At 39.1% G+C, this 9,680-nt stretch overlaps 1 protein-coding gene across 4 annotated transcripts in view; it reads left to right on the top strand.

Moving 5' to 3' along the window:
* Positions 1–704: 704 nt before the first annotated feature.
* TERB1 (telomere repeat binding bouquet formation protein 1) overlaps positions 705–9,680 on the top strand; it is a 39,651-nt gene continuing 30,675 nt past the window's right edge. For 2 of the 4 annotated variants that reach the window (XM_012742312.3, XM_075995697.1), the window contains exons 1-5: positions 705–2,103; positions 4,464–4,564; positions 5,192–5,254; positions 8,887–8,997; positions 9,178–9,306. In XM_012742312.3, the coding sequence (XP_012597766.2) occupies positions 5,224–5,254; positions 8,887–8,997; positions 9,178–9,306 (271 nt within the window). In that variant the 5' untranslated portion in view covers positions 705–2,103; positions 4,464–4,564; positions 5,192–5,223. The remainder of the gene's footprint in view (positions 2,104–4,463; positions 4,565–5,191; positions 5,255–8,886; positions 8,998–9,177; positions 9,307–9,680) is intronic. The other 2 variants (XM_075995699.1, XM_075995698.1) reach the window with 2 other exon arrangements.

Below are 9,680 nucleotides of genomic sequence, written 5' to 3'. Positions count from 1 at the left end.
TTTAGTGGGGAGAGCAAAGGAAGCAGTCATTTTCCCAGAGAATAAAAGCAGCCCATTTCTCACTGAGTTCATTAATACTGGCTTGCTATTTCAGAGTTACTTAATCACAGATACCTCTTATGTTTCATTAGAAACAGCTTACAATTTTTTTTTCTTACCATCTTAATGAATTTAAGTCATGTGCAGATTTTAGCTGTGGACATATTGAGGACCATCATTACTTGTTAAAATGAATAGAATGTAAAAAGACAAATATTGTTGGATGTGAAGTTTTACCAGAAAGCAAGACCATCCCCTTGTATGTGGTCTTAACTTAGGTTTTGCTGCCTACATCTACTTTTTCAAATTTTATGGGGTCATTCTATCCAGTTTACATACTCTACAATTTCATTTTAAAGAATAATCACATTGGTTGTTTCCTTGTGTCAAGGAAGAAAAAAAAAAAGACTAATCACATTGGACTAATAGCATTCACCAGCATATCAGAGGACCAAAAAACTAAGATGGAAGTAGACACAAACTGAGTGAAAATCCAGAAGTGGGGCCAGTGCCCAGTTTCGAGTGGATTTATTTATGGCCGAGGAACATGTTGCACGACTCTCAGTACCTTTAAGGTCACTAAACTGGCTACTCCTTAGTCTCTGAGGCCAGTGTCCCCTAAGTGAGAGCCTGTTAGATTTGCCAAGAGGGTGCTTCACAGGGATTTTTCTTGGACCCTGATGAGTCAAGCCCTTCCCTGGCTGTTCTTCAGTGCATGAACTGACCTTTGCCAGTTCACAGCAGGCACTGCTCTTAATTTCCCATCATTCCTGCTGGGTGAATTTTTATTATGGAGGAGGCAAGGCACAGGACCATGAAGACACAGCTAGGCCTTGGCCCCACTTGACACACCCAGGAGCTCTGGTCTTTTGGTTTAGGCAGGCAGAAGTACACCTGGACTGAACTGAGGCCACCTGGTGTGGAAGCCTGGCTGTGTCTGTAGGGCTGGGGTATCCATCAATGGGAGGCCCAACACAAGGCTAGAAGGCCTCGCCCAGGGGACAGGATGCAATGCGTTGGGAAGGTTGGGAGACAGGGGTAAGGGGTGGGCTGGGGTCTCCTTGCCACGCTGTGCGGCCCATGTGTGCCTCGAGGCCACCGTCCCAGAGCTGGATGGAGCCTTGTCATCCCCTGGAGCAAACTCTCCAAACTCTGGAGAGTTTGCTAACGCCCTCAGAGGAAAGGAAGCCTCAAAAACCCGGGGCGGTGAGATGAGATTTCCCTTTCGAATTGTGACTTGCCTCCACCTCAAGACCCTGCATTCAGGCACTTGCTACCCGCAGACCTTGGAAACATCTGGGACTAGGGGCCCCACCTGCGACTCCACGTGGGGGCGGGCGTTCCGACCGGAAGTCCCACACTCGCCCCACGGAAGTGAGCCAGATAGGCTGCGCGGGAAACCCTGTCAGGCGTCGTAGTGCTTGGTCAGCGCCAGGGAAGAAAGGGTAGGCGCCTGGCTTGGCGCGCTCTGTCTTGAGGGTAAAGGCCGCGGCCTCTGCTCCCGCGCGTTGGGGCCCTGCCTTAGCTTCACCCGGGGACTCCTGTGGACGGCTGGTTGCGGGCGGCCTGTCCAGGTCTGCCCTCGCAGCGGCTAGGATGCCTTACCGCTCCTCTGGCCCTTAACTTGCCCACGTGAGGGGATGGGTTGCGCTCGCTCTGGGAACAGGGGCTTCCTGAGCAGATACCAGACCCCGTCTGCAGTCCTCACAGCCCTTGGTGGGGAGGGAGAATTGTCGCATGCCATTTAGTCAGCCGTCCTGAGCCTGGCGGTTTTCGACCCCTATTGCCCTTGTGAATCCCGGGGTGTTTCCCCAGGTCATTTTAATGTGTGGAAGGGGTGGAAACCACAGGTGAGATAATTTCTCAGAACGGGGGTGTTGCGACGTCACCCGTGCGGGGACTGACTGTTGAGTGGGCTGATGGCTCGGGCCGCTGAATCCTGGGCCTCCGGACAGACCCTCGCTCTTAACCCGCACCCTGGCCCCTGGCAGGTTTTGAGAACCCTGGCGGAGGAGAGTCTGGAGGGACTACTTGAGCTTCTCAAAAGGAGGTCTTGCTCTTTAGGTGAGCCACACCATGCTGTTACTGGGCAGAAATTGAGGAAGTAGGGCCGAGTTGGCCTTCCCTTCTGGGAAAAATTATGTGTCTGTTACCTTGTAGGATAGATAGGGCGATGGGATTTATGCTCCAATCTACTACTGACTCTGGGGGTGTTAATACTGTAGAGCGAACTGACTCCTGGTACCCTCATTGTGTTTTCTGGGACCCGAATGACTGTCATTTCTCAGTCCTTTTAAACTATTATAACAAAATTTGCTTTTTCTCTCTTGCCTTCCCTAGTTTAAAGGACTTTATAATGACAAGCTGGATATATACTGTCAGTAATTTAGGGATGACAAGAATTAGTGGTGGGATTTTCAGTCCTGCAAGCCTTACACAGAAGCGGTTTATCGTTCTGAAACTTCGGGGTAATATTTAAATTTCAACAAGTTGTTGATATTAATGTTTTCTAGGTCAGGTAAAAGAGTAATGTTTAGCTAGTTTTCTTACTGAAATTTGAATTGGAGTTAACAGTACTGTTTTGGGGAGTGGACGTGGTGAAACCTGTAAGTGAGATAGGCTCTTTATGTTATCTGGAAAAAAATCCTTTTCTTTTTACCTGTGAGAATACAGTAAAGAATTTTCAAATATCATTGTTCATTACAATTTTCACTAAATTACTGAAAATTTTTCATAATCTGCTTTTGTTCTTGGGAATAGACTATACTTGTTATAATTTAAAATGTAATTTTGTAATTATCAGTCCCTTGAAAGTTATAACTTGTCCTTTGCTGTGTATTTTTAAAGTACTTAACTAGTAAATAGATGACTTGTATTAATGCTACAGGTACTTGGCAAACTGTCTTATTGCGCAAATTAATAATTTTTTAGAAAAGAATATAAAAAAGACAAAGGAGGAAAAGAAGGTAGTGTGCATGTCAGTTTCAATTTCAGGACATTTAGTTTTTAAAGGTATACATTCTCTTTCTTTTAAAAATTAAAAGCAGAATAGGTTGGCTAATTAAGGAAATAGTCCTTAAGCACCCCCATAAAGCAAAATCACCCATATGTGATACAGTTGTCCATTTTTAACCGTTTATTTTTTTAATCTAGTCTTCTTTTTCCAGATCTTAACCCATTCTCTCAAAGGTAATATGTATTTATATGTGGGAGACAGTATAATAAGAGGATAAAGGTGTAGGCCCTGGCCTCAGATTTTCTTGGTTCCCATTCCAACTCTGGCACTTACCCTTTCACTTATCTTCATCTTTATAGCTCCCTCACAAGGGTTATGGTGATGACTTAAAAATATATAGGGTGTAAAGAACGGAGCTTGGCCTATAATAGGTATTTACTGAATGTTAGAAGCTATTATAAACATTGTAAAAAATAGAAAATAGTGGAATAAAACACCTAGAACAACCAGCTAAAGACAAGGGTTAATAGGTTATTGTCTTTCCATCAAGTCTTATTTTATGTTTGCCTCTAACTAATTGGGATCATACTATAGGTAAAATTTTAGTCTTGTTCTTTTTGGTTAACTTTGTAACATAAGCATTTTTTTCTTGCTATTGAACATTTGTAGTCAATGCCAATATTCTTGTAATAATATCTTATCCTGTGGATGTACCATAATGTACCTAACTATTTTTAATGGAATATTTAGGTTAAAAATGGCAAAAATAACATATTTATATATTACTTTATAAAAGACTGTCACATTTGTTACTTCTTTAAACATTTTTTTTTTTTTTTTGCTTAGGAATTTTGTTTTCATGTGGAGATTGAGAATGAAAAATAAAAAGGAAAATTGGGTATCTTTCCTTAACAATGTGATGTTGGAGTAAATAAGAATTTTAGAGTTCTGTAATCCTGATTTGTTGCTCTAAGAAGTTAATTGGACTCACTTTTTCTAAATCAGTTTAACATTTTAAAGTAGGGCATGTGAGTGGCTATATCAGGGTTGCCAGTTATTTTTAAAATTCTTCTAACATGATATATAAACAAAGATTTAAGCTTAATGGTAGAATAACATGCTGAAAATAACCACAGGTTGTTAATTTTAATTAAGCTTAGTGTTAAGGTGGGAATTCATACATGGGTAGAGAAAGAATTCTCAACACAAAGAATAGGATATGAAGAAGTAGAAGGTTTACTTTACTTTCTCAGAGAGAAAGATGGGAGAGAGAGAGAGAGTAAAAAAGAGAAGGGAGAGGGCATGGCACACGAAAAAAGGGAAGTTTCTGTGCTGAGGCCAAGCAGCTTGGACTTTTTATTGGTGGGTTGTAAAGGGGTCAAGAAAAATTATTGCTGTAGGCTAATTAGCAGGAGACAGCTGTAAGATGTCAGGGTGTCCATTTCTCCTTTTTTTTTTCTGCCTCTAGAGACTCGCTTATCTGGCTGGACTGGTCTGGGGAATGTAGAGGAGGATTTACACCCTCCTTTCTGTTTGCTATTTTCAGATTCTGTGAAAACATCTCCTCAGGTTAGTTAATCTTAAAAGACAGGCCATTAATCTCAAAAACAGTGGGTTAAAGTCCTCTGTGGTCAATCTTGGAGACAGCCAGTTAGGTATTTTCTCTGTTAGATAGTTCATTAGTAAGGTCGTCCTTTCACTTAGCGTGTGAAGAGAAATGCATATCTAAAGAGCGTGTGCATACATGCATGCATGCGTGTATGTTTGTGTGTTTTAAGCCTCTCATTCATGGTTGAGTGCTCAATCTGAAACTATGGGATGATTTACAGGAAAGAAAAATAAGGATTGAGTGACCAGAGGAGAAGCAGTTTGATTCAGTCATCCAATCATTCATTTATTTAAATAAAATTTGTTGAATACTTATAGTGCTTACAAGTGCCAGAAATGTTTATATATGTTTTCAAATGTAATTCTTGTAACAACTCTATGAAATAGGAATATCATTCCTATATTACAGTTGAGGAAACTGAGCCTCAGAATTTAAGCAACTGTCCAATATCACACATTTAATAAGTTGCAGATTCAATCCCTGGTCTTCTGGCTTCAGGAAAACAGTTCTTTTCCTACCCCTTTGTATTTGTATCTCTAACATTCTCAAACATTGATTTAAATTGAGAAAATGCCTTTATCTTATAGATGGAATATAAGGAAATATAATACAGACAAGCATGGAAAGCGAGGACACAGAGAAACTACAAGGTGAGAAATTCATGGATCATATATATGGAATAAGATTTAAATTTGTAGGCTATACTGCATATTATCTGACAGGATTCAGGAAATGAAAAAGTCCATCAGTAATTTACATAAATATTGAGCACCTCCTCTGTGCCTGTTACGTAATTCCTGGCTTTAGGAAACTGACATTCTAAAGAGAAAAGACATACTGATAATTACAATACCATGTGATAGTTGATTTAATGGTAGCATATGCAAGAATAGTAGGAACCTGAGAGAATCACCATCAAAGTATGCCTGGAGGTACAGATTTCAGAATTGTCCTTAGAAGGATGGAAACTGAATCTGTAGGCATGGAAGTTAACCAGAGAGGAAATAATAAACCAGAAAAGGATGGGGAATAGAGTTCCCTAATGAATACCTTCACATAAGGGTTCAGCTGAGGAAGAGGGCCATTAAAAAAGGACTGAGAAAAACATTTTAGAAAGGTGAAAAGAGTCAGGAATGTGGTATCTTGGAAATCAGACCATAAGAGAATGCTTTATGAGAAAGTGATTGCATAAGAGCATCAGTGTCAGATGGCACAGATGAGGACTGAGTTATTCACTGCATTTTGCATTTGGGGTGTCATTTGTTTTATTAATAGTAAATTTATTAGATCTTAGCCAGACTGTAGTATATTTAGGTCTGAGTGGGAAATGAAAATCTGAAGAAAGCTTACTCTTTTTAAAAGCTTGGCTAAAGATTTATGGCAGTAGCTAGAGGGAGATTTTAATGTCAAGGAAGTCTTCAAAGAGTTATAGAGACAGGAGAATATATGGAGAAGGAATGGAGATTCTGGAGAGGAAGAAGTTGAAACTGGAGATGTAGGGATAATTGTTGGTGGATACCCCTCTCAAACTATTTATGACATTCCATTTATCATATCTCCAACCTTAGTACCACATCTCACTCTTCCATTTTATGTTTTGATTTTGAGGTTCCTCCCAAAAGTAGACTCCAAGATAAGGATTTGAGTGCAAGTACTTTTTTTTGAAAAAGTGATCCCAGGAAATACTGGCTGGGAAGTGAGATAGGAAATGGGAAGATAGAAGAGTACATTATCAAGGAAGTTGTTGTTATGGGCAACTGGAGCTTAATCCTATGAGGAATTACGGAAGCCACTATAGAGTCATGTTTCTCAGAGTCATCCCAGCCAAAGGGTGAAGGGGATTTATCCATCAACTCCCATCAGTCAGCTGACTTTTTCTATTTTTAGTAGAGATGGGATCTTGATTTTGCTCAGGCTGGTCTTGAACTCCTGAACTCAAGGGATCCTCCTGCCTTGGCCTCCCAGGGTGCTAGGATTATAGGCATGAACCCCCACACCCAGCCAACTGTAGGGTTTTCATTTCTAGATGGATACACTTTGTCAGGTTGAGAAAATTCCATTCTATTCCAAGTTTGCAGAATGTTTTTCTTTAATCAGAAATGGATGTTGGATTTTATCAAGTACTCTTTCTACATCTATTGAGATAACCAAAAGCTTTTCCTTTTTAATTTTCATTTGTTACATTACATTGATTTTTTTCTCCCCTCTTAAATCAATCTTGCATTCCTGGGATAAACCCACTTGGTCATGATGTATCGTTATGTTAATATTGTTGGATTCAATTTGCTAAAATTGTTTAGATGTTTTGCATCTACGTTCATGAGGAATATTGGTCTATAGTTTTCTTTGTAATTGCTTTGGTTTAAGGTAATACCAACCTCAGAGAATAAGTTGGAAAGTATTCTTTAAACTTTTGCAAAAATATGTGTAGAGTGGATATTATTTCTTCCTTAAGTGTTAGGTAGAATTTACAGATGAAACTCTCTGAGCCCAGAGTTTTCTCTATGGAAAGGTTTTTTTTTCTTTTTCCCCAGAATTCATATGTTGAAATATGGAAAGGTTTTTAAGTATGATTTCAAGTATGATTTTTTTCATAGATAAAAGATTGTTCAGATTATCTATGTCTTCTTGGGTGAGTATTGGTGACTTGTGTCTTTAAAGCAATCTGTCCATTTCATCTTAAGTTGTTGAATCTGTAGATATGAAGTTGTACGTAATACTCTCTTTTTTTTTTTTTTTGAGACAGAGTCTCACTTTGTTGTCCAGGCTAGAGTGAGTGCTGTGGCGTCAGCCTAGCTCACAGCAACCTCAGACTCCTGGGCTCAAGCGATCCTCCTGCCTCAGCCTCCCGAGTAGCTGGGACTACAGGCATGCACCACCATGCCCGGCTAATTTTTTATATATATATCAGTTGGCCAATTAATTTCTTTCTATTTATAGTAGAGACAGGGTCTCGCTCTTGCTCAGGCTGGTTTTGAACTCCTGACCTTGAGCAATCCGCCCGCCTCGGCCTCCCAAGAGCTAGGATTACAGGCGTGAGCCACAGCGCCCAGCCTGACTTTTTTCTAGTTTCTTTTTTTTTCCCCTTAAGCCTAGGCACACAGGCTCAGTACCAACTGAGGTGTCCCCTCTTTTTCTAGTTTCCTAAGGCGGAAGATGAGGTCATTGTTTTGCAACCTTTCTTCTATAAATTGCCTCCTAAATAATGCTTTAGTAGCATCCCACAAATTCTGTTATATTGTATTTTCATTTTCATTCATTTCATTTCTAATGGCAGATATTTAAACTAGTATGGCTTTACTTAAAGAGAATAATATTTAGATTTTCTGTTCATATACTTCATGCAAGGAGAAAACCAAAAAACCTAAGAAGTTCATTTTAAGTTCTTTTATTTCAAGAATATCTTGTAGTCAGGCGTAGTGGCACATGCCTGTAGTCTTGGTTACTTGAGAGGCTGAGGCAGGAGGATCCCTTGAGCTCAAGAGTTCTGTTGCCTTCCAATTGGGTTGTATTGCCCGCTGCATAGAGAAGAGCCAATACACTGAGGCAGTCAGGGTTGCGATGGAGAAAGGGTTTAATTCTGCAGAGCACTAAGCAGGGAAAGGGGAGGAATTTCTCAAATCTGCCTCCCTGAGAATTTGGGAGATGGGGTTTTTAAAGATAGTTTGGCAGGCAAAGCATTAGGCAATTGAGTTTGCTAATTTGTTAGGTTTGGAGCCAAATTATAGGAGTGTAGACGTTATCTTGTGTTGAGTCAGTTCCTGGGTAGGCCATCACAATTCCAGTTGAGTCAGTTTCTTGTATGGGCCTCTGGTCTGAGTGGGTCAGCCAATCACTGGAATGTGGGACCTGGACAATATTTCAGAAACTACCGTTAGGTTTTAAAAAGGTGATGTTATCTGTGGAGAAAGTTAAGAATCTTTATGACCACCAGCTATATCACTCTAGAACAGCAATTACAGAGAAGCAAACAACAGGGGGACAGTGGCTGATTATTATCATTACTTTTAGGTAGGCCTGTGCCTTTGCAGAGTTTTAGGCCCTTACAACAGTTCTTGCCTTAGACTCATTTGTTGATTTGTAAAGGGTGGTTTCAGTTAGAGTCCAGCCTGGGCAACATAGTGAGATCTCCATCTCTAAAACAAACAAATAAATCCTTTTATACATCTTTATTGTTTGTTAGATTATAAAAGTAATACATGCTTATTATTTTAAAAGTGAAATTTTATTAATTTTTGAAAGAAAACTTTCAGTTTTGAATAATGAAATTTTTGTTCTTTAGAAATGAAGACAGACCTGAACTTATTATTGGAGTGTCTAAAGTATCAAATGGACAACCCTTTTTCACAAAAGGAAGCTTTGGTCACTATTCATTCAATTTGTCAACAAAACAGTAAGATATAATAGTGAATTTTTATCTGTGATTCTATTATAGTTCTTTAGTACAGTGATATAGCAAATATGTATAGTTCTTTGTCTTCCAGTTATTCTACATGATATGTTGCTTTCTTCTGTGATTTATTCCTAAAAGAATAACCAAGTATTATTTATGTTTTATCTGCATACCCTACAGGTAATGCAGGTATTTATTTTCGGGAAATTGGCGGTTTGATGTTTGTAAAAAATCTTGCAAAATCAAGTGAACATAGCGTGGTAAAAGAAGCAGCATTATATACGTTAGGAGCTGTTGCAGAAAAAGATGGTAAAATATACTTTATTTCATTATCCTTCAAGCATTGTGTTATACTTTAACAAATTATTCAAAGATAATTTTAGAATTAAATTTCTTTTTTACATGTTTAAACAGTTTTATCCAGGTACTTTAATGAAAAGATGAAGATAACCCACAACCATCTTATATATGGGTATATATGCTTTAGGGAGAGAAATTCATGTTGGCAAGAACACTTTTCTGCAGGATACCTAAAATGAGGTTGAATCTAAACCATTGATTTGTCAAACCAACTTTATGTTCAAATTATTTTTATAAAATCTGCTTATTACATGATTATCATAAAACTTTACTGTCAGGTGGTACCATTTTTGATTTTTTTTTTTTTTTTTTTGGAGACAGAG

This window comes from Microcebus murinus, chromosome 20, assembly GCF_040939455.1.
Source record: "Microcebus murinus isolate Inina chromosome 20, M.murinus_Inina_mat1.0, whole genome shotgun sequence".
Classification (NCBI taxonomy): Eukaryota; Metazoa; Chordata; class Mammalia; order Primates; family Cheirogaleidae; genus Microcebus; species Microcebus murinus.
The sequence above is the reverse complement of the archived record's forward strand: the minus strand, read 5'-3'. Positions and strand labels throughout refer to the sequence as shown.